The sequence below is a fragment of the Myodes glareolus genome, chromosome 15, assembly GCF_982192425.1.
Source record: "Myodes glareolus chromosome 15, mMyoGla1.1, whole genome shotgun sequence".
NCBI lineage: Eukaryota > Metazoa > Chordata > Mammalia > Rodentia > Cricetidae > Myodes > Myodes glareolus.
The window spans coordinates 27,825,143-27,849,665 of record NC_142040.1 but is presented as its reverse complement, the minus strand read 5'-3'; the positions used below and the strand labels follow the sequence as shown (position 1 = coordinate 27,849,665).

General features: G+C 42.8%; 1 protein-coding gene across 8 annotated transcripts in view; it reads left to right on the top strand.

Moving 5' to 3' along the window:
* Positions 1–23,676, top strand: part of LOC146891628 (baculoviral IAP repeat-containing protein 1a-like) — a 68,793-nt gene extending 45,117 nt beyond the window's left edge. For 7 of the 8 annotated variants that reach the window (XM_087896833.1, XM_087896830.1, XM_087896832.1 and 4 more), the window contains 6 exons: positions 89–2,269; positions 10,256–10,423; positions 11,611–11,763; positions 12,058–12,144; positions 14,457–14,621; positions 21,853–23,676. In XM_087896833.1, the coding sequence (XP_087752959.1) occupies positions 89–2,269; positions 10,256–10,423; positions 11,611–11,763; positions 12,058–12,144; positions 14,457–14,621; positions 21,853–22,217 (3,119 nt within the window). In that variant the 3' untranslated portion in view covers positions 22,218–23,676. The remainder of the gene's footprint in view (positions 1–88; positions 2,270–10,255; positions 10,424–11,610; positions 11,764–12,057; positions 12,145–14,456; positions 14,622–21,852) is intronic. The other variant, XM_087896837.1, reaches the window with a different exon arrangement.
* Positions 23,677–24,523: the final 847 nt, after the last annotated feature.

The window sequence follows — 24,523 nt, the reverse complement described above, 5'->3', positions numbered from 1 at the left end:
AAGGCAGAACAATGTAACAGAAACCACAGCTTTAGCATTGAGAGATTTGACTGCATCTCCTTCGGGGTCTCCCTGCTTCCCTCCACAGATGATGCTCCAAGTGAAGCCCAGGGAAGTGATTGTCCATCCAGTGGTGCCTCCCTCCTGTCCACAGACCTGGCTCAGAGGGAAGCCCAGTGGTTTCAAGAGGCAAAGAGTCTGAGTGAGCAGCTGAGAGGAGCCTACACCAAAGCCACTTTCCGCCACATGGATTTGCCAGAGGTGTGTTCCAGCCTAGGCACTGACCACTTGCTTGGGTGTGATCTGTCCATCGTCTCAAAGCACATCAGCAGGCCAGTGCAAGAGGCCATGATGCTTCCTGAGATCTTCACCAACCTCAGCTCTGTCATGTGTGTGGAGGGCGAGACCGGCAGTGGGAAGACAGCCTTCCTGAAGAAAACAGCTTTCCTCTGGGCATCAGGCTGCTGTCCCCTGCTGAACAGGTTCCAGCTGGTCTTCTACATCTCCCTGAGGTCCACCAGACCAGACCAGGGGCTGGCCGACATCATCAGTGCCCAACTCCTTGAGGCAGGAGGATGCATTAGTGAAGTGTGCCTGAGCAGCAGCATCCAGCAGCTAAGGCACCAGGTGCTGTTCCTGTTGGATGACTACCGTGGGATGGACTCACTGCCCCGAGCCATACAAACACTGATTACAAAAAACTACTTGTCACGAACCTGCCTATTGATCGCTGTCCATACAAACAGGGCCAGGGCCATCCGCCCATACCTAGATACAATCCTAGAGATCCAAGAGTTTCCCTTCTATAATACTGTCTCTATACTACGGAAGTTCTGCTCACATGATATAACCCGTGTGGAAAAGTTTATGGCTTACTTTATAAGAAATGAAGATTTGCAGGGAATTCACAAAACCCCCCTCTTTGTGGCAGCAGTCTGCACTGACTGGTTTCAAAATCCTTCTGGCCAGTCCTTTCACGATGTGGCAGTTTTCAAGTCCTATATGAAATACCTTTCCTTACAGCACAAGGCTACACCTGAGCCTCTCAGGGCCACTGTGTCCTCGTGTGGTCAGCTGGCCGTGAGAGGGCTTTTCTCATCTTGCTTTGAGTTCAGTAGTGAGGACCTCACAGAAGCAGGAGTCGATGAAGATGAAGATCTGACCACCTGCCTGATGAGCAAATTCACAGCCCAGAGACTGAGCCCCGTCTATCGGTTCTTAAGTCCTTTGTTCCAAGAATTTCTTGCTGCCAGGAGGCTGACTGAACTCCTGAGTTCAGAAAGAAAGGAAGACCAAGATCTGGGACTTGATTATTTGAGACAGATTAACTCACCCTTGAAGGCTATAATTGCCTACAACAATTTTTTGAAGTATGTCTCCAGCCACCCTTCATCAAAGGCAGCGCCCATGGTTGTGTCTCACTTGCTTCAGTTGGTGGATGACAAAGAGTCGCTGGAGAACATGTCTGAAAATGAGGGTTATGGGAAGCTCCATCAAAAAACTCCTTGGATGATGAAGCCAGTTGAAGAAATGTGGCAGGTGTATCCTGAAGCTTTTTCTTCATTCTTCTTAGAACATCTACTGAGCGTTGCTCTAAACTTCGCTTATGAAAGCAACACGGTTGCTGCATGTTCTCCAATTATTTCGCAGTTTCTTCGAGGGAGAATACTGTCTCTGAAAGTCCTGAATTTCCAGTACTTTGGGGACCACCCAGAGAGCCTGCTACTGTTGAGGAGTGTAAAAGTCTTCATACATGGAAAGAAAATGTCACCAAGAGTCTTCAGTTACTCAGTCATGGAAGAATGTTTTGAATCATTACAGCCACCAACGATAGATGAGGACTATGCTCCTGCCTTTGAACATATGAAGGAATGGGTGAGAAATTTTGCTGAAAATGAAGATAATGTTCAGAATTTTATAAACAGCCAACCCCTGCATCCACCCAACATCAGTGCCGGCTATTGGAAACTGTCACCCAAGCAGTACAAGATCCCTAGGCTGGAAGTTGCAGTGACCAACATGGGTCCCGCAGACCAAGCACTGCTCCGAGTCCTAATGGAAGTCTTCTCAGCATCACAGAATATCGAACTCCATTTGGACCACAGCAGTGGCTTACTTGAAAGCATCCGCCCTGCTCTGGAGCTGCATAAGTCCTCTGTCACCAAGTGCTCCATGTGTGGACTGGAGCTCAGTGCAGCAGAACAGGAGCTGCTTCTTACCCTGCCTGCCCTGCAGACTCTTGAGGTCTCAGGGACAAACCAGTTACCAGGTAACCCTGAGTGCCACATAACCATCCTGGGTGACACCGTGTTTTCTCGTTCTGAGTTTTAGATGAATGAAACTTCTCAGGCACAAGGTCATAAATGTGTCTTGAGAGAAGAGATCTAAACACTTTCACTGTTCAGGGCAGTGTATAAATCAGTGAAAGGCCCTGAATCATAGGATGGGTTTGAAGTCACGCAGACAAAACTAGGAAAACATTACCATCCCTCTCATCATCATTTCTCTCCCAAGGTTGTTAATAAGGGAGTTTGGATTGCTTGTTATCCGTAATTGATGGCCTGTGTGGAAGACGATGATGGATAATCGTCTGCACCCTGGCTGCCTGAAGGAGGAGGGGGTTTATCTCTGCAGAGGCTTTTTTTAAATACAAATAAATAATATTTATGTTTTCTTCTAAGATGGCAACAGTGTGTCACATGATCCCTCAGAGGGGATGAATGACCCCTTCACAAGGGTCAGTCAACTAAGATCATCTGACATATCAGACATTTGCATTATGGTCCATAACAACAGCAAAATTACAGTTAGGAAGTAGCAATGAAAATAATTTTATGGCTGGAAGTCAGCACAACATGAGGAACTGTATTAAAGGATTGCAGCATTAGGAAGGTTGAGAAACCACTGCTCTAAGCAATGTTTGGTTGTTTTAATAGACTTTATAATGATTTTTTTAAATATTGATTTTATTTTTATTTTTTTTTGTGTGTATATGTGTTCATGTGCATGTATATGGGTACCTCAGAGGCCAGAAGAGAATGGCAGATCCTTTGGAGCTTTGGTTACAGGCTGTTGTGTGCTGCCTAATGTGGGTGCTGGGAACCTCACTGGGGTCCTCTGCAAAGCAAGAGCTGTTGATTACTGAGCCGTCTTCTCAGCTCCTAGACTTGACTTATCTCTCCTTCAGTTCATTTCTGAGTTTTTATACCACCATCAATGTTTGATTTGTAAATTTTGCAGTTGTTAGTAGCAAAGCTCTGATCATCAGCAGTCTGCTATATGCTCAAGTATGCTTTGCTCTGTATCATCCTTTTTCTTTCTTTCTTTTAAACATAAATTCTTTATTGGATCTTTGGGAATTTCGCAATATGTGCCTCAACTTGCTTACCTCCCAGCCCTACCATTTGCCTGCCCCCCAAACAAACCTGTAGTTAGAATTTTTTTGGGTCACCAACCAGCTCCCAATAATGACACAGAGACTTATTAATTATGAATGCTTGGGCTTAGCTTAGACTTGTTCCACTAGCTCTTGTAACTTGATTTAACCTGTTTCTATTCGTCTGCATTTTGCCTGGGGCTGTTAACCTTTCTTTCACTGTGTATGTTTTACTTTTCTGTTTCCTCTGTGTCTGACTGGCTGACCCCTCGTGCCTCCCAGTTGTCTCCTTTTCTTTCTTCCCCAAACTTAAATTCCTCCTCCTGTTTACTCTCCCTGTCTGGAAATTCTGCCTAAAAAACCTTCCTCTCTATTGGCCATTGAGCTTTTTACTAGACCAATCAGGTGCTTTAGGCAGGCAAGGTAAATTAGCAATACAACTTTACATAGTTAAACAAATAGTCTGTAACACAAACCAAACCAGAACAAATGAACCACAGAGAAAAACAAAAAACCAAAAGAAAAAAAAACAAAACAACACCAAAAAAAAAAAACACTCTTTGTTCCTCCATCTTTCCCACCTCTCCAATACTTCTTCATTTGTCCTGGTGGCATTGGAAGCCACAGTGTCACCATTATATCCTTTTGTCCAATCAGCTTTACTTGCAAATGTTCATTGCTATGAGTCTGGTCCAAGTCCTCTGGTTTCTGGTACAACATCACCACTGGTTCTTCACTGAAAACTCCTCTCAGATATCTCACAGTCTTCCTGAGTCATGGAGAGCCTGTGGTTACCTTTACACAGGACCAATGGGGTAGATGTTAGGGTGGGCTAACCCTAGGATGAGGCTGGGTGGTAGTTGAGCTGGTCAATCCAGGTCACTGGGGTGACCACCTCAGGTGAGAAAAGGAGCCAGCTCCCCATGGCCACGCCGTCAGGGTCAGCTCTCCCCTGCCTTACTTGAGGGATGGGGCCATCTTTGCAGAGTACTGGAGAGGACAGCTCTCGCATGAGGGTTAAGGCCAGCTCTCATGCTGCAGCATCTGTTGAGGACAGCACCCACTATCCCAGGACCAGCAAAGGGCAGGCCTGGCTCAGCATGGCCCTGTGATTCCATCATGCATGGTTCTAATGGCTCTATGAGGCAACATGGGCCATAGACATCAACACGGACCCAGACATGGTCCTCGGCAGGAGCTTGGGCATGCACCACATCTGGACTCTGGGTAGAAGCACAGGGCACTCAGTTCAGGATGGCTCTTGTGGTGGAATGACTCCTGGACACCAACAAGGCCATAGGTTGCAGCCCTAACCCCACGTTTACATGTAACTTTGGTGGCAAAACAGACCCTAACTGTGGTGGGACCATGGACCCAGTCATGAATCTTGGCGGCAGCCTGGTCTTGATGTCAGCATTGCCCCAGGTGGCAGTGCAGGCCACTCAGATTAGCATGGCCCCAGGGCATGTGTCACCCTTGGACACAAATTTGGCCCTAGATATTAGGCATCCATGTGTCCTTTGATGGTAACAGGAACCTTGCTCATCAACACTGACCTTAGCTGAAGTAGGGTCATGAACCTAGACATAGCCCCTAGCTGCAACCCTGACCCAGATATTACCATAGCATCAGGTAGCAGCTCAGCCCACTCAGATCTGCCTGTCCCCAGCTGCAGCATGTCCCTTGGCCACTGACATGGACTCAGGTGGCTGACCTGACCCCGGACATTCACATGGTCCTTGGTGGCAATGTAGGCCACAGACTTCAACACAGACTCTTACTGTAGAAGGGCCACTGACCCAGACATGGTCCTTAGCAGCAACACATGTCTGGATGTCACCATGACACTAGGTGCCAACACAGACCACCCAGACTCGCATGTTCCTGGTGGCAGCTCATTCCTCAGATACAAACACCCGCCCAGACCCTGGAAATCTACATGGACCTTGGTTGAAACAGGAGCCACAGACATTCCCTCAGATGTTAATTGCTATTGGATAACTATTTGATGTGCTCTTCTCTAGGGAAAACTATTTCTCCCTTTACCAACATCCCTTAGTTTTCTGTAGTTCTTTGTGTAGGGTTGAAGCCTTATGAGTTTTCATTTAATTTGAGTATGATTTTCCATACTTTCCATACTTACTGATAGGCAACAAGTAAATGAATTATTACGATTACGAATACTACTACTTTGGTTTTTTGAGACAGGGTTACTCTGTGTAGCCCTGAATCTCCTGAACTCACTCTGTAGACAGGCTGGCCTTCAACTCACAAAGATCAGTCTGCCTCTGACTCCTGAGTGCTGGAATGAAAAATGTTCACCACCACCGCCCTGCAGGATTTTATTTCTTGACCCATTCAGTCAGCCTGCATCATTCAGTTGGAGAATTGGGCCATTAAAATTTAAAGTGTGTGTTGAAGTTATTATTGAAGTGTGTGTGTTGACCTCAGTCATTGTGTTGTTGTGTTCTGGTGTTGTTTGTGTTCTCAGTTGTACTTTGTAGTTTAGTAATTGTATCTTCAAGTTTCTTTCCATGTTCTTAGCTCTGCTTATCCTTGTCTTCTGCCTGAAATATTGCCTCCTTGTTCTTGTGCTGCTTTTTTTGTGCTAATTTTTAGGCTGCTTATATCATGAAAATGTTTTCCTATTCAGCTACAGCAGATAGTTTTGTGTTGCAAGGAGCTGCTTGTTCGGCCCAGCCACCCAGAACCGAAATAATCACACAGAAACTGTATTCATTAAATCACTGCTTGGTCCATTAGCTCTAGCTTCTTATTGGCTAACTCTTACATCTTAATTCAACCAATTTCTATTAATCTGTATATTGCCATGTGGCAGTGGTTTGCCAGGTAATGTTCCCAGCATCTATCTCAGGCAGAGAATCCATGGCATCTCTCTCTGACTCCACCCTTCTTTCTCCCAGAATTCAGTCCAGTCCTCCCTTCCTACCTAAGTTCTGCTCTATCAACAGGACAAGGCAGTTTCTTTATTCATTAATGGTAATCATAGCACACAGAGGGGACTCCCACATCACCTCCCCTTTTCTGTTTAAACAAAAAGGAAGGCTTTAACTTTAGCATAGTAAAATTACACATAAAAAACAGTTATCAAGCAAGAATTACAGTTACAATATTTATATTTACTTTATATTTATATAATATCTAAGGAAAACTATAACTATCTATCTATTCTTCAACTCCATAGAAGACTCTAGAAGGATACAATATTACCTAAGTAAACAGGAAGTGCATTGTAAGCAACTTCCAAAACTCTAGAAATGACAGAGACATCTCATTGCCTGGACAGTTACCCAAAGTTTTTCTGTACCATTGGGGCATCCATCTTCAGCCTACAGGCTCATAGTATCAAACAGACTTTTCCATGATTCAGGAAATTTCAAAGGCAGGTCTGCCTGTATTGGCAGTTTTCCAGTCACTTTCTACTCTATCCTGCAGAATGTCTTGCAGACTCTTTCATGAAGCTTGAACCCCGAAGTTATCTTCTCACCTTTAGGCAAGTTCAGCAGTCATTTCTCTGTGGATCCTGCATACCCAGTTCATCTAACAAACTCCATAAGGAGCTTCTTTGATGTTCATCTTCCTCTTGAAGTAATTGGTGCTGCCAGGAGCAACAGATATGTCTCATTGTCATAAAAGTCCTATGTTATTAAAATATTTTAAATGCCTTATTCTGAAAGTCTCTGAAAGATTTGAAGAATATCTACTGAAATATATCTCTACATATCTAGAAAACTCAACTAACATGACTATAATCTTGACTATTATAGATGACTGTCTATTAACCTATGTTTCTTAATTATACATTACATTTTTAAATGAACTACACAAACATAATACCTTAATCAAGAACAGAAATAGACATATAACGAGATTGTCCTTAAATTTGTATCAATAAACCAAGTTCCATACCAATGCAAATCTCTATAACACATCCCCCTTTAAATGTAAATGAACATTTATAAACAATATTTGGGAATATGGGCATAGTTTTGTTCAAACGTCTTTCTGCTGTTTATTGGGCAAAGTATTTTCTTTGTGGGGGTGTTCACAGAAACCTTTCAGGGGGTCTTGTTCCGTGAAACTATATTGGTCTGGAAGCAATTCACAGGTTCTCATCTTCTGTGGAAACAAAAGAATAACCTCTTTTCCAAAGCAACATATCCATAGATCCAAATTTGGAAGTCATGATCCCTTTATAATATACATGCTGGTTTAGCTTAGCAGCCCAAACAATAAAATGTTTCTCTGTACTTTGCTCATTCACAGTCAAAAAATTCAAAGATAACACAATAATATACATAATACAGATTCTCTGTGTATTTTCCATGTTTATGTGGCTTATTTTTCTTTATTCCTTTTAATCTTAACTTTATGACTCTCTATACTCTTTTTCTTCTCTCTTCCAAGTCTATGTACATTTTTCCAAAAGTATGACCCACTTATATGGCTGAATCAGAAAAATCTCTCTTAAAGGAGTTGTGGCAAGCTGTCAGCAAACAGCAAGAAGCTGCATTAAACTTTGTTTTGTTTTGTTTTGTCTAGAATTTCTTTTCAAGCCACCTCAGGTTTTACATGGACTTAGTTGGCCACATGGGCACCAATTTGTTTCAAGGAGCCTCTTGTTCATCCTGGCCACTCTGAACTGAAATAATCACACAGAAACTATATTCATTAAATCACTGTTTGGCTCATTAGCTCTAACTTCTTATTGGCTAACTCTTACATCTTAATTTAACCCATTTCTAAAATCTATATATTGCCACGTGGCAGTATCTTACCAGGTAATGTTCTCAGTGTCTGTCTCAGGCGGAGGTCCCATGGTGTCTCTCTGACTCCACCCTTCTTCCTCCCTGCCTACCTAAGTTCTGCCCTATTAACAGACCAAGGCAGGGTTTTTTTTTTAATTCATTAATGGTACTCACAGAACACAGAGGGAAATCCCACATCAGTTTTGCTCATTAGTCTAGGTTGGATGTGGTTTTTTAAGACTTGGGAATCATTGCTCCAGGATCTTCCGCCATTCAAATCTTCCAGTGAGAAATTAACTGTTATTCTTATGGGTCTTCCTTTATATGTGACTTGTGTTTTTTTTTCTGTTGATGCTTTCAATATCTTCTCTTTTTTTCTGTATATTTAACACTTTTTTCTTTTTTGTTTTATTTTTCAAGACAGGGTTTCTCTATGTAACAGTTCTGGTTGTCCTGGAACTCACTTTGTAGACCAGACTGGTCTCAAACTCACAAAGGTCTGCCTGACTCTGCCTCCCAGGTGCTGAGATTAAAGGTGTGCACCACCACCTCCTGGCTGTATATACTTAATGTTTTAATTATATTATGCCATGAAGAGTTTCTTTTCTGGTTCTCTATATTTGGTGTTCTCTGTGATTCTTGTATCTTTTCTTAGCTGGGAAAGTTTCTTTCTGTGATCTTGTTGGAGAGCTGATCTATACCATTCATCTGGAATTCTTCTCCTTCATCTAATCCTAAAATTACAAAGGTTGGTCTTTTCTTGGTGTCCCACATTTCCTGTATGTTTCTTTTCTGTTTTTATTTTCTTCACATATTCTTAGCTTCTTTCATCTAGATCCTTTAGTTCATCTTTAAGCCTTCAACTTATAAGTGCTGCTTGATTCATTTTACTTGTAAGTCTTTCTGTTGAGTTTTCTAGTTCAGTTATTGTGTTTTTCAATTTCATATACATATTAACTTGAGTTCTCATTGGTGTTCCTCTTTATTGAATTTTACTTTTCAAATCCTGGATTATCCTCATTATTCTTTTAGCCTTATGTTTCTGTTTTCTTAGGTATCACTCAGGTGTTTATGCTCTTTCTTTTTAAGATCATTGAGCTGTGTCATCTTTAAGGGGTGACATCATAAAAAATATCATCTTTAAAACTTCTCAAATTCTCCATAAACTTCTTGGTGAAGCTTATGGTTGTTCTTCTAACTTCTGTGTCCTGGGGTTCATCCAGGTCAATCTCATTGACAGACATTTCTACAGGATGGTAGATTTGGCGGTCGGAGACTACTGTCTTGTTCTTTCAGTGTTCATATCTTTGTGATGAACTGTTTTTTGTTAGTTTTGTGTCTGATATAAATAGAGCAGGTAGGGGGAAATATAGGCTACGTGGATTGAATTGAGACTGATGTTGGCTGGATATGGCTCATGTGGATCCAGGACTTGATTGGTATGAAAGATGCTCTACCTGGTCCAAGACTGGAGATGGGAGTGTATGTGAGAGTTGGGGTGGGTGTGAGGATGGGAGCATCAGGCAAACTCACCTAGCTAGAACCTTGAGGAGCATGTGTAGGACCTGGCCTGGTAGGGAGGTTGGATGTGGTGTGTGAGTGGCTTGAAGGTTGGGGGCAGGGAAAAAGGCAGAGTGGGTCATGGCATAAGCCTAGATGTTGGTAGTGCCACAGGCAAGAGTGGATAGACTAGGGCCATGATTTGGATGTGGAACCCAGGCTAGATCTCAGGCGTTAGAAATGGGTGAGTAGAAGGGAGATGTCAGACTTACTTGGTACTTGGCCTTGGAAAAGGATATGCAGTATATGGTTTGGGAGAGAGGTTCTGAGTTACATTTTTATATATGTTGGAGTCCAACTGTATTCTTTTGCATGTGCAAAACCAGTTGTTCCCACACGGTTGGTTGGGGAGCTCTGATATTTATTTTGTGAGTCTAGAGAGCAGCACAGGCATTCCCCTATGACCAGCAGATGCAGGATCTTCATGGATGTGCTTCTTAATGTTAAAATCTCTGAGAAGTTTTCTTATAAAATGATCTAAAAATCAAAGCACAGTTGAGAACTACCACTTGGTACTCTTGAGTGATGAAAATTGTGTGCTGATTTCCAGATCAACTCTTCACTAACTTGGACAAGTTCCCAAACCTGAAAGAACTCTCTGTGAGACTATCTGGCAAACAAGATATGCTTTCAGTCATCTCTGGAGATTTCCCAAACCTCTACCACATGGAGAAGTTATCCATCGAAACTTCCACAGAGTCTGACGTCTCCAAACTGGGTAAGGATGGTGCCTGGATCTCCCAGGTCGTATTTCAGCTGGAAAAACTACTTAGCTAATATTTGTTAGAATCATTAAATCATCAGTAGTTAATACTGTAGGCCACACAGCATAAACCATGTCCTTGGGAAGGTGCAGGAACAGCGCTCTTCCTCATGAAGAGGGCAGACATTCATTTGTAACCCTGATTTCTTGACACGACTGTGACTGCCCTGAGCTCTTCACAAATGCTAACTCACTCTCATCCCCCTGTGTGAGAGGAAGCACAATGGTTATTGCTGGTTTTCAACTGGGAATTTGAGGTCAGCGACTGCTCAGGTTTGTCCAGCTGAGAAAATGCTTCCTCAAAAGAGAAGATTTGAGTCCACGACTGAGCTTTAAACTCCCAACACACTTCCTCTCCACAACAGTTTGTGAGGTTCTTTTCCTTTGCTGTTGTTTTAGTGGCAATTGCAGATCTGCTTGCTGAGGAGAAGGAAATCTGACATGGGGCCACCTGGACCTTTTCTCCATTTCCCTCTATCCCAGGCTCCTGTTGGTGGACAACTGTGCAGCCATCTTTGTAGAAGATGTCACTCAGCAAATGACTCAGGCACCATCATATTCTTAATTTGGAAAACCCTGAACATTGAGTGCTAAAGAAATGTAAAAATAGGACCAGAGCGAGGCATGGTAGTTCATGCCTGTAGTCCCAGAATTTGGGAGGCTGAGGCAGGAGAATTTTCACAATATCAAAGCCAGTTTATTTTTAAAAGTGAAGTTCTTTCCAGTCTACCAGAGACAATATGAGACCTTATCTGAAAATAAGCAAAAGAAACAAACAAAAATATTTTGCAGGTTGGGAAGATCGATCAGCAGAAATGGTACTTGCTGCCAGGCCTGATGCCCTTAATCTCACAGAGCCATATGGTGTCAGGGCAGTGTGCAAACACAGAGACATCAGGGTGCTGATGCTGAAGGTGAAATATGGAGATTAGAAAACTGACCCAGAGAGGACCAGGAACTTGCCCAGGTCATCTGCTCTCCAGTCAGCTGCAGAAGCTGAGCACACGCCCACCGTGACCTGAGACTGGATCACTGCGTCACTGCCTGTTTAATTGGTGTGGCTGGGATTATGGATTGAGAGGCCAGTTTGGATAGGAATTTGTAACCTTCTTTAATTTCTGAAAATCCTTCATCTTTTCCAGTTAAATTGATTCAGAACTCTCCAAATCTTCATGTTTTCCGTCTGAAAGATACTTTCTTTTTGGATTTTGAGTCTCTCATGACTGCGCTTGCTTCCTGTAAGAAACTCAGAGAGATTGAGTTTTCTGGAGGATTCTTTAAAACCATGCCATTTGGTAAGAACGATACAGTGTTGACTTCAGGTGCTCCTGTGTACAAAGTCATTAAATACTCTAGAGTTCAAATGCAGCTGATGTCAGAGAAACCGTGACAGCACTGACTTCAGTGAGGCTTTCCCAGCAGTGAAGTGATCTGTGTCTACAATGTAAACATTCCCCATGCCTAGTCATAGTAATTCAATCAGAATATCATATCACCTTCATCACTTTGAGATACTCTTATTTCAACAGTATTCCTCCATGTCACAGGAAACGTATCTGAACTAACTAAATTTATTTTCCCTTTCCTAGTCACTATTTTGCCAAATTTTGTTTCACTGAAGATATTAAATCTTACAAGTCAATATTTTCCAGATAAGGAAACATCAGAAAAGTTTGGTAAGTCTATAAAACAGTGTGTCTTAATGTGTTCTTTATCCTCCCCCTTCTCGTCCTCCTTCGTGAACCCACAACAAAGTGAGCTGTGTACAGCTGTCCCTTGAGATCCACGGCAGCTGGGTCCAGGATCTCTGCTGATGTAAGACTAGAAGACCCTCCACTCTGTGGTATAAAATGGTTCAGTGTTTGCCCATGACCCCACATATCCTCCATATACTTTAAACCATCTCTCAACTGCTTACAGTGCTTAATGCAACGTAAATGCTATGTAAACAGGTGTTACTCTGTGTTGTTCTGGGAATAACGATGAGGGGAAATGTCTGTACTTGTTTGGCACAGACACGATTTTATAAATTGAACCAGTGGTTGGTGGAATCTGCCGATACAGAGGGTCAGCTGTACCAGCCATGCTGATCCTTAGGAGGATACCATAGTGATGCTCAGTATCATCCCAGATGCCATCACCGTGGGTCCCACACATCCTCACACTTGATCTCGTTAGATGCAATGTTTTCAGACTCACTGGCTTCTTAGGGGAGAATTTGGCCATGATAGCACTGTGCCAATTCATTTGTCCCTCATCCACTCCAAAGGAAGAGGCAATAAGATCTCTGAGTTTGAGGCCATCATAGTGTACAGAGCAAGTTAAAGTAAAGCCAGGGCCGATCAAAAAACCCTGTTTCCAAATACCAAAACACAGGGGAAAAAAGGAAATAAAAAGAAAGGAAGGAAGAAATGATTTTGAAAATAGCGTTTATGGGAAACACTCTAAGATGTTAAAAAGAGGGGGCAAGGTTGCTATGGGAACAGAGCCCTGGCTTCACAGCTCTGCTCAGCCTTTACTATGCATAAGGAGAGCCCGGGTGTCTTCTTGCTTCTTTCTCTCCATTTCTGTGGAGACAACGTGTGTATGTGTGTCTGCACATGCACATGCTCATGTGTCCCTGCATGTCTTTTATTTGTGGGGATGGTGGATGCATAATTCAGTGTACTCAAGTAGCAGGGACAGGATCAGGCACTAGGACGACTAGTGTGTATCACACAGTATTGTGCAATCAGACATGGAGTATAATGAGAGCCAGGTCTCCTCACTACTGAAGAAAGAATTTACAAGCATTGAAAGGGAGGATGGGGCAGCCAGACGGATCAGCTGGTAAATGTGTCATGTGAAGTCCAAGGACCAAAGTTAGATCCCTGGGGCTCACATGGAGGAAGGAGACAAGCAGCTCCTGTAAGTTGTCCTTTGACCCCACAATGCTCTGTGACACGTGGGTACCCATCCACCAAACACAAACCTGACATAAGTAAATGAATATAAACAGAAAAGGGACGGGGAGGATGAGCACCCCAGGGAAAGGCCACACCCCAGGGTGCACCAGACCAGTCAGGAGGAGGCCAGTGTCCAGATTCCTGTGCCCAGTCTGAGAGCTGCCCCCATCTCATGTAGGTATTTCCTCCTTTTTAAAATTCGTTAGCTTACGTGTACTGGAGAGACGGCTCAGTGGTTAAGAGCACTGACTGATGTTTCAGAGGACCTGGGGATTCAATTCCCAGCACCCACATAACATTTCACAACTGTCTGTATCTCCAGGTCCAGGGGACCCAACACCTCACAGTGGCATACATACAGGCAAACACCAGTGCACAAGAGATAAAAATAAAAGAGATAAATTTATTAACCAACCAGGCAGTAGTGGTGAATGCCTTTAAGCCCAGTATTTGAGAGGCAATGGTAGGTGGATCTCTGTGAGTTTCAGGTCAGCCTGATCTACAAAGAGAGTTCCAGGCTACCCAGGGTTACGCAGAGTTGGGGAAAGTCAAAGGTTTATCTGGAATATTATTTCATGCCGGAAGGTCTTCTAATTAGTTTCTGTGAGGTCACAGAAGTAAAGACTCAGTGATCATGTGATCCACAGAGTATTCGCTAAGGAGAATTGGATAAGGGGTGGAAGACTGTCAGAGTAGTGGACCATGCATTAGTGAGGGGGGTGAATGTCCTCAGAGTGATGGCAGGAGGCAGATGGCAGGGGAGGGGGCTGAAGACTCTGTGCAGCTAGGAGAGTGACCTGCAGTGGAGGCCACAATTAAGAAAGGAGAGCAGAAGAGAGACAGCCTGGACTGTGCTGAGAGACAGGTTGGGGGGATGGAGGAGTTAGTTGTAGGGAACGGCAGGGACAGCTGTGTGCTGACCCCTTCTCCTTTCCTTGAGAGGAAGTGACCAGGAGGGTGGGGCTCCTAGACTGCAGATGTCCAGATCATAGCTGCTCGTGATGGGACAGCTGCTGAGGATGGCTGTGTGGTGTCTCCCACAGCCCAGGCTCTGGGTTCTCTCAGGGACCTGGAGGAACTGCTCCTTCCCACTGGGGACGGGATCCAGCAAGTGGCCAGACTGATTGTCCTGCAGTGTCTGCAGCTTCAGCGTCTCCGAGTTCTTGCCTTTCACCACACCTTGGATGATGACAGTGTGATGGAAATCGGTGAGTTTCCCTCCGGGAAAGGGTTCCCCTGTGTGGAAGCAGTGGTATCATTGGAGTTGTCTGCTGCAAATGTCTAGGATGGAATAGTCTTCCAAACTATTCCTCATGTCACAGACAGTGTTTCCTCTCGTGTCCTCCAGCCTCAGGTTCATCCTGGTCGAACTGGCAAGGTCAACAGCCTCTCTTTTTAGAGGGGTATAGAATCCATCCACCCGTGGTTTGTTTTTTCAGTGCTAGGAATTGAACTCGGTCACACACATACACACACACACACACTTGCACACACACACACACACACACACACACACACACGCACACACACGACCAGTAAATCTGCGTTCTGATACCTGGTGTTTCAGACACCTGGCAGATCCTCTGTTGGTCAACTGAATATTGAAAATATGTAAATAAAGTGCAACAAGCTGAAACGTAGAACTGGATCAATTTTCCTGCTCACATTGCTGAAAATGTTGTTATCCAAGCCGCTGTAGATCAGTCAGATGCTGACACAGACCTTCCCCAGTGCCCAGATGCCCAGGCCGTGTTTATTCTCCACTGTGCCCTCCAGTTCCTCCACCAATGACCCCTGTACTGCTTTCCTTCACCAGAGTCATTTGCCCGAGACTTTTCATGAAAGGGGATCCTATGCCATAGGTGCTGTTCATGTTGTCTGAATATGTGTTTGTGGTTTATAGTCATAGTAACACAAGTGACCAGAGTATGTCTATTTCACTGTGTGTCATTATTCCTTTATCTGACCATGTCTGCACTCTATGCGTCCATTCAATGGACACTTGAGTTGTTTCTAGTGTTGATTTCTGTGAACCGCTCCTAAGAACATTCTCAAACAATGTATGTGTTTAGTAATTTCTAGGTTGGAATTTCTGAGTTACCTCACATAGGTTGATCAAAACCACACTTTTGCTTAGATGTATCTTATGCCTGTAATTCAACACGTGGGAGGCTCAAGAATTTCCTGGTTTAAGGTTAGGTTGGTTTCCACGAGATGTTGATCACAGACAAATAATCTAAGGTGCAAAGATCTCCGTGGTATTGTGTCCATTTTCTCCGTCCCCAGAGGTTGCTTCACATTCTTGCCGCAGTAGGTGTTGTCCATCTCTTACATTAGACACTCTGATGATTCTCGTGGGTAAGAAAACCCAAAGCTTTAGCTGAGGAGTATCTTTCAGATTGACCAGCATCTGAAAGAAAAAGACAGAATTAGGAAAATAAAATTTTGCCCCTTTTTTGTTAAGGATTTCAGAAAGCTAGGCGGACCCCACCAAACCTAATGGAGGCTTGGCTGTTAGGCACTGCTCTAGGAATTCTGGGAAGAAAAGCTCATTGTCTTAAGGTGAACCCATCCTTCTAAGTGTGGTCTCCTGGCCCCTACATGATTAACCCTCAAAGGAGCAGCTAAGGGCAAGTCTCCACTTGAGGTAGCTTCCATTCTTTATGTCATAATTAATCCCAGAGGGTGTCTAAGTCTCCAGCTGTGGGACTGGAGATATAGCTCAGCAGTACTCATTTAGATTGTGTGAGGTTTTGTGTTTAATACCAACTACCACAAAAAGTCATTCATTCAATCAATCAATCAGTCAATCAATTAAACTCTGCTACCTTGTCTTCCTTCCTTATAGTTCTAGTTTGCCTTTCTGTCTCCAAGCTGGATGTACAGCACATGCAGGGCTGTGAGATCTTCCTTGTAGACGAACTTTTTACTTGTGATGGCGTCTCCTGCCTTATTTCCACTTCCTGTATATTAGGGTGGGTGTCCTGCATCCTTTCCATGTCTTTCTACTTCCATTTACTTTTCCCCTATCTAGGCCGCTCCATTTAATGTATGTTTCCTGTACAGTTAGCTGGTTAGATTTTGAAAGTCCAGCGTAGGCAGGAAACAGTAGTGTGTGAGTTCAGTCCCAGCATTGGAGAGGAAGGCAGATCTCTGTGTGTTCCCAGGAAGCCTGGTAGCACTAATACTAAAAGCCCAGAGACAGATATTGGGGTTCAAGCTGACGATCAGAAAAGCAAAGATTCCAGCCACTGGCTCCTAGTTCTACCTCAGAACAAAATGGGCGGTTCTTTCTCCATGAATCCTAGATAGAGACTGAGCCTGAGACCTGTCTTCTCCCATTTTATATTCCTCTCTAGTGCTGGGATTAAAAGCATGTACCACTGCCACCAGCCTATATGATTAACTAGTGTGGCTGCTGGGATTAAAGGTGTGTGCCACTATTGCCTAGCCTGTATGGCTGACTAGTCTGTCTTCTTTGCCCTCTGATCTTCAGGCAAGCTTTATTTATTAAAACACAAATAATATAGCACTATATTTCCACTTTTTGTCTGAAATAGAAAAGAAGGCTATAACTAATATAAGAAAAACTATATACAAGAATTACAAAAACTTTATATAATATATATAGGCAATAAATATATCAACAATGTCTAGTCCATTTGCATTTGATAAATTAATAGAAAATACTCCATATATATCCTATCTTGATAAGTCCAAAAGATTGTACCTAATTTACTTTCTATTCAAATTTATATCATCAAATTATCTTTTATGTTTCTTAATCTTTTACACTTTACACCTCTTTGGTGAGATTGTTTTCTGAGTCTGGTAAGCAAGGAAAACTTTAATTATCTAGTCTTCAACTACCTCAGAGACCTGAAAAGGAAATACTGTTAACTGAGTAAACAGGAAGTGCAAGTAAGCGACTTTCAAAAAATGTGAGAAATGATAGAAACAGCTGACTGCCTGGACAGTCACCCAGAGTTCCTCTGCAATGTTGGGGCATCCATCTTTGGCCCACAGGCATAGAATATTTGACAGACTTTTCTGTGAAGCAGGATATTCTGAAGGGCTGTCTAGCCTTGTCTTGATAATATTTGACTATTATTCTCTTTTTGCCCTGCTTGCATAGTTAGGACAGCATACTCTCAGCCAGTCAAGGTAAGGGCACTTTCTTGCCCAGTGACCTACTTTTGCACTAAGAAAGTAAACTCTAGGGGCTGGAGAGCTCAGTGGTTAAGAGCACTGGCTTATCTTCCAGAAGATCTGAGTTCAATTCCTAGCAACCACATGGTGACTCACAATCATCTATGGTGATATCTGGTGGTGCACACCTTTAATTCCAGTGCTCAGGCAGAGACAGGCGAATCTCTGTGAGTTCAAGGCCAGCCTGATCTACAAGAGATAGTTCCAGGTCATGCTTCCAAAGCTATAGAGAAACCTTGTCTCAAAAAACAGAAAACAAACAAAAAAAGAGAAAGTAAACTCCATGTGGAATTTCTTTGATGTCTGTCATCTTCTCTGAAGTACATTGGTGCTGCCAGGAACAGATATGTCTCATAATCTTAAAAAAGAGTCTTTGTTATTAGAACAGTGTAAATGCCATATTCTATAGATCTTTGAAGTATTTGAAGATGACCTGTCTATCTAAAACATAGTTTTGTTTGACCTTGAAATCTTACTTAATGTGACTACAAGTTAAATTGTAATAGGCAATTACCTACTAAACTACACTTTCTTATTATCCCAAGCAGTTGGTAATAATAATTTTCAAGGACTAGAAATTTGTATAACATTGTTAAATGACTTGTATATGTACAATACCTTGGACAAGAATAGAAATGTATATATAGTATGTTCTAACAAAATTAATCTCGAATTTGTATCAATATCTATGGTGCCTGTACCACCTGGAACTGCGATTGGGCAAGGGTCTAGGGATTAAAAAAACACACAGAGACATGGGTTACTCCTGAAACAAGAATGCCAATTTTATTATGTCCCAGGGCAGTTTATATACGGCTCTCCTTGACTAATGGCCATGCCCTAGCTCTCAGGATTTTTCAGCTGCAAGCCCACCAGAAACCACCTCCCTGTTATCAGGAACTCATGAGGGTGTCTTGCTCAGAGCAGCTGCAAGCACAGGAAAACCAGTTGTTTACTCCAGCAGGCAAGGGGTCATAGAAAGTTCAAGGTCTGAGGGCCCATAGCCTCCAACAAATATACAAAATTTATATACACTCTACAAAAGTCCGAGCCAATGTAAAATATTTAAAACTAGTAGTTGCTTTTAAGAGTAGATTCAATAATGTACCTTTTTATATTATATCCACACCTACCCTTCTTTCTTTTTAGAGTAGATTCAATAGCCTACTCGTTTAGTCTATCATATCTATATCCACGTTTTTCTCTTCAAAGCAAGAACTTTGAATCTAATTTCCTTTTTTTCTGACCTTTAGCAATAACAGCTTGTAACCAATTCCCCTAAACAATGGCAAATACCCATAACCTAATAAAAGATCTAAAACTACCCACACCACCTCTTGGGAATGTGGGCATGGTGTTCTTAAATTTACTTCCTGCTGTCTGGGGGCAATGGCATCTTTAGGGGATCCTGAAAAGAAAAATTTGGGTTAAATGTCAAGTCCTGGGAGAGGTAGCTGTATCATTTGTTGTTCAGTCCCTGCATAATGAGAAAGTGCAGGGTTTGTTTCAAGTCCTGACTAGAGTAGTCTGTGAGGCTGAATCATCTCAGCTAGCCACCTTGAAATTCTTCTGAGTAGTTTGTAGTCCAAAGCCTATCTTTAGGTGGTATTTTTCAACTTAGCAGTGTTATCATAGTCCTGGAGGAATCATTGTTGTGGGGTCCAATCCTCATTTGGAGACTTCAGAGGTCACTGTTAGCTGTGGTCATGGTTCTCTGCAGAAAACTGATAGAGACTCATATCTGAAATCATGCAGAGGAAGCTAAATGAAGCCTTTTTCTAGAATTAGTTAGTATTCTACATAACTATTAATATCATGACAAAAACTTTAAATACCTATATATTAATCTTATAAATATTGAGATAATTATTTATGCCTAAGAAAAGCTGTTAAAGTTTCAAAATAAAACCAAAATATTATGAAATTAGTGGCAATAAAATAGTCCTTAAAATTTTTTCTTTCCCATATTAGCAGCCTGATCTACACAGCAAGTTCCAGGATATCCATGGCAGCATAGTGAGACCCTGTCTGAAATCAAAACAAAGTAATTTAGCCTGGCATGCAAGTGATTATGTCTGGAATCCCAGTTCTGGGGAAGCTGAGAGAAAAGACCAAGAGTTCAAAGTCAACCTGGGCTGCAAGAGACCCTGTGTCCAAAATAACCACTGGGGGAGGGCATGTGTATGTGTGTGTTGGACTTAAGAGCTTTTCAAAAAAGCTGCATTTCTCTCTCCTTAAGATTTGTACAACATTAAGTCGGGCAGTGGAGGAACACACCTTTAATCCCAGCACTCGGGAGACAGAGGCAGGCAGATCTCTGTGAGTTTGAGGCCAGCCTGGTCTACAAGAGCTAGTTCCAGGACAGGCTCCAAAGATACATAGAAACCCTGTCTTGAAAAAACAAACAAACAAACAAAAGATTTGTACAACATTAGTTTTTATAGCTTCTTTCTTCACTGTTTAATATAAATTGCTATTTTTTAATCTCTTTTCCAGTATGTTAGGTCAAAACCTTTGTAGCAATTGAATCTCACATAGATTTGGGAATCAATAATCCCTGGCCCTCTCACACTCAAGAGCAGACTCCTTTCCCTCCCAGAACCCAGCACTGGTTGCCTAACACATGGTAGGAAGTCAATAAATATCTGTTAACTTAATATGAAACACTTACTTTTGGAGCTGGGCATATGGCCCAGCAGTTAAGAGCGCCGGCTGCTCTTGTGGAGGACTTGGGTTTGAGTCTCAGCACCCATGAAGCTGCTGCTCACAGCCACCTGTAACTCCAGCTCCAGGGATCTGTCACCCTGGTCTGACCTCTGTGGACAACAGGCATGTTCGTGGTGTCCTTAACATAGGGTGCAGGCAAAATATCCATAAACATAAAATTAGAAATTATTTTTGAGACAGACTTTCTCTCTGTAACTTTGGTTCTCCTGGTACTCTCTTTGTAGACGAGGCTAACCTTGAACTCACAGAGATCTACCTGCTTCTGCCTCCTGGGTGCTGGGATCAAACGTATACACTACCATCCCTAGAGAGAATTTTTTTTAAAGTGCCTACCTTAATAAGACTCTTAAAACCATTATTTATTCGTTTATTTGTTTGCCTGTTTGTTTGTCTATTGAGACAAGGGGGAGAGAGAGAGAGAGAGAGAGAGAGAGAGAGAGAGAGAGAGAGAGAGAGAGAGAGAGAGAGAGAATGTGCTGTGGCAAGTATATAGAGGTCAGATTTCTTGGTTCTCTTCTACAGTGTGGGGTCCACGGATCAAACTCAGGTCATCAGTTTGCCCAGAAGGTGCTTTACCTGCTGACCATCTCTGTGGTCACTGTGGCAACAGTGTCCATCTCTCGATGGACGGCTGACGGGTCACTCCTGGACAGTGTTTAAATTCCCAGCTAGGAGACAGAACTTACACACCATTGAATCAGATAAGTGTGCAGTATAATATGGAGAATAAAGGAAACCAGGGGACAACAGGCCATGGATGGGGTGGCCCGAGCTTTCCTCTGGTCCTTCTGGAAGAGTCTTCATTCAGGGAGCGGGGATTAACTCCTGACTACCAGAGAAGATCCCTATTCAGGACAAAGTGGAAATACTTTCTCAGGGCCTCTGTCTTCAAATCAAGATCCCACATGATTCTGGGTGAAATATTCCCTAACTTTCCCTTATTAGGATAAAGTGGGTAGCAGCGGGACTAGATTTTCACTACAGAGGCTTAGGTTCATGGTGACTGAGAACTCACCATGTGTCTGGTTCCATTTCCTTCAGAGCCCGTGCTCTCAGTAACCAGGAGTCCCTCCTGGGCATTGGTGGAAGGCACAGAAGTAGCCAGTGAGAGGACAGCTTTTAGGACTGTCACCTTCCCTTTTCTGCAGAAAGGGGGACATTGTTGTCACTGTTTCTCAGTCCCCTATGCTGTAACCTGTTCCATAGCCGTGCCCTGCCCTGACATATGTCCTCTGTGAGACCAGAAGAGAAGTCCGCATTGCCCTGGCAGCCAAAGCTCTGTGCTCAGCTTCCCGAGTTCTGCTTCCTCCAAACTGCTTGTAGTTTGACCAGGTGATTCCCAGCCAACCAAGCAGGTCTTTAGTGCTTTCTAAGGACAGTCTCTAAGACATCGTGTTCAGAATGTCCCACTTTCGTCATCATGGGTGTGGGTGTGGTACCTATAATGTGTCACCATTATTGAAGTCCTTAGAATTTTGTTTTCATGAATGTTTTGTTTTCCAGCCAAGGGAGCAACCAGCGGAGGTTTCCAGAAACTTGAGAAGTTAAATCTTTCAATGAATCACAAGATTACAGAGGAAGGGTACAGAAATTTCTTCCAAACCCTGGACAATCTGACAAACTTGAAAGTGCTGAGCATCTGCAGGAGTCTCCCAGAACGCATCCAAGTTCAGGCCGCCACTGTCAAGGCCCTGAGTCAGTGTGTGTCCCGACTGCCCAGCCTCACCCGGCTGGAGATGCTCAGTTGGCTCCTGGATGAAGAGGATCTAAGGGTGATCAATGCTGTGAAGGAAAGGCACCCTCAGTCCAAACGCTTGACTGTCCTCTGGAAATGGATAGTGCCCTTCTCTCCTGTCATCCAGAAGTAGAAGATGGAGCTGAAGGCTACTGGAAGTTCTAAATACCCAATTTCCTAATGCATTTTACTCTTGTTGAGTATGGTGGTACACACCTGTACTTTCATCTGATGTGGGATTTCCCTCTGTATGCTGTGAATATGTTTTATTACCATTGGTTAATAAAGATGTGGCTTCCAGCCTATTGCAGTGCATAATAGAGCAAGGCGGGAACTCTAAGCAGAGATAGAGGAGAAAAGAAGGCAGAGTCAGAGAGACACCATGTAGCTGCAGAAGGAAACACATGTCTGGGAACCTTACCAGGAAAACTACAATCCCTGTAGTAAAATACAAAATAATGGAAATGGATTAATTTCAGATGTAAGAGCCAGCTAGTGATATGCTTAAGTGATTGGCCAAGAAGTGTTGTAATAAATATAGTTTCTGTGTGGTTATTTTGGGTCTGGGTGGCCAGGAACAAAAAAACAGCCTCCACCTACTTTCACTTTTTGGGAGACTGAGGTGGGAGAATCAAGAAGTTCAGGCCAGCCTTGGTTATACAGGAGGATCCTGTCTCAAATCCAAAGGCATAGCTATCATCTTAAAGGATATTCATTAGCTCTGTAGGCTGATTTTTTTTAAGCTTGCATACTCATCACTGAACATATGATGCACTATGATGCGCAGTCCTTGTATGGTCCTCCTGTCTATTGAAAGTCTGCTGGGCCCCACTGAGCCATGGCAAGCAGACCTTGGCAATCTTTGTATGGTCTGTGTGTCTAAAGACTGGAGCTAGTCAAGTTCATTCCTAGAACCGTCCATTGTCAAGGTCAACAGGAAAGGATGGGGACAGGAACATTGATCTGTGTAAAAGTCACAACATGGACGGAGTATTTGATGGAGGTAAGAAGTGGCCAGTGTAAGGATGAGTCAGTCCCACACACGATGAAGCACAAGTCGACTTTACCACAGGATGCAGACTACTCTTTCCAGAGATGCCCTTTCTCTTCGCAGGGCTTCTGTACATTCACCAGCCTCGGTGTGGCCGTGCTTGCTCACACCATCTCTCATCCATGGCCAACGTGAGGAAGACATTGGACTTAGAGAAAACAGCGTTTGTTCCAGAGGCTTTTGAGTGTTTTACATGTACTGTAATGGCCTTAAACGTTTCTTTCTCTTTTTTTTTTTGTTGTTTTGAAACAGGGTTTCACTATGTAACTTTCAGTGACAAGAAACTGAATACATAGACCAGGCCTACCTGGAACTCACAGAACTCTGCCTGTCTCTGCTTCCTGAATATTGGGGTTTTTAAAACAATAGTTACAAATACATTAAGGATTTTATGAGTGTCTTAGCTTGACTATGATAGTGATTTATCATTTCAAGTTTATAAGAATCTCATGTCTATACTTGTATTGGTTCAACTTAAATATTGTGTACTTCTAATTTGTCTGTTATAGCTCAATAAACCTGGACACATATTATTTCCAAACAGCTTTATATATTTTTAAAGCTTTGGTTATATCTGGGTAGTGATTTGGGAAGTATTTTTACTTTTAATTCTACCCATTTCTGTGCTATTCTCATTATTTTACAATTCTCTGTGTTATTTTCATGCTTAAAATAAAAATTCGAGGCGTGAAAGATGGCTGGAAGGTTAAGAACACTTGTTTTCACAGAGGACTTGTATTTAGTGCCCAGCTCTCTAGATAGCCTATCTCTATAGAAACAGCCCTAGATAGCCTATCTCTATAGGAACACATATATTGTCTTTTTTATTATCTGATTTGACAGTTGATACATTTGTAGTCAGAAATGTTTAGACATTATATCAGAGTCCAGTGAGAAAACAGAAATGGCAGGTCATTCTTTCCAGATAGCAAGGTGGAGTTATGCTTGTCAATAAGCTGTGCTTTCACTAACGAGATTAACAAATCATTAATTAATAATTAATATTCTGTTATTCTACTTCATTGCTAGTAATTCCCATGGAGCTCATCACTGACTCTAGGAACCACTTGTGTCTCTGCTGTTAGGGCATCACTCCTGGTTTCCTCCTCAGAGAGCTCCTACTCAGCCCTGTGTTGTTTTTTCTTCAATCTTTGGGAGAATCTGAGTTCTCCTGACTCTGTGTAAGTGCACTTCCTGGCAGACCTCCTCAAGCTGAATGGCTTTAAGTTCCTCCTCCATCTCCATCTCTAGTCCTGGACTCTACTACATAACCCTATTAGGCATTGCAGGTTTCACATCTGCAAAGCTAACCCTAACCTTCCCCTTCACTGAAGTACTCTCATTGTGGACTTCCATCTTTGAAACTCCCATGTGACTCCTCAGGTTGC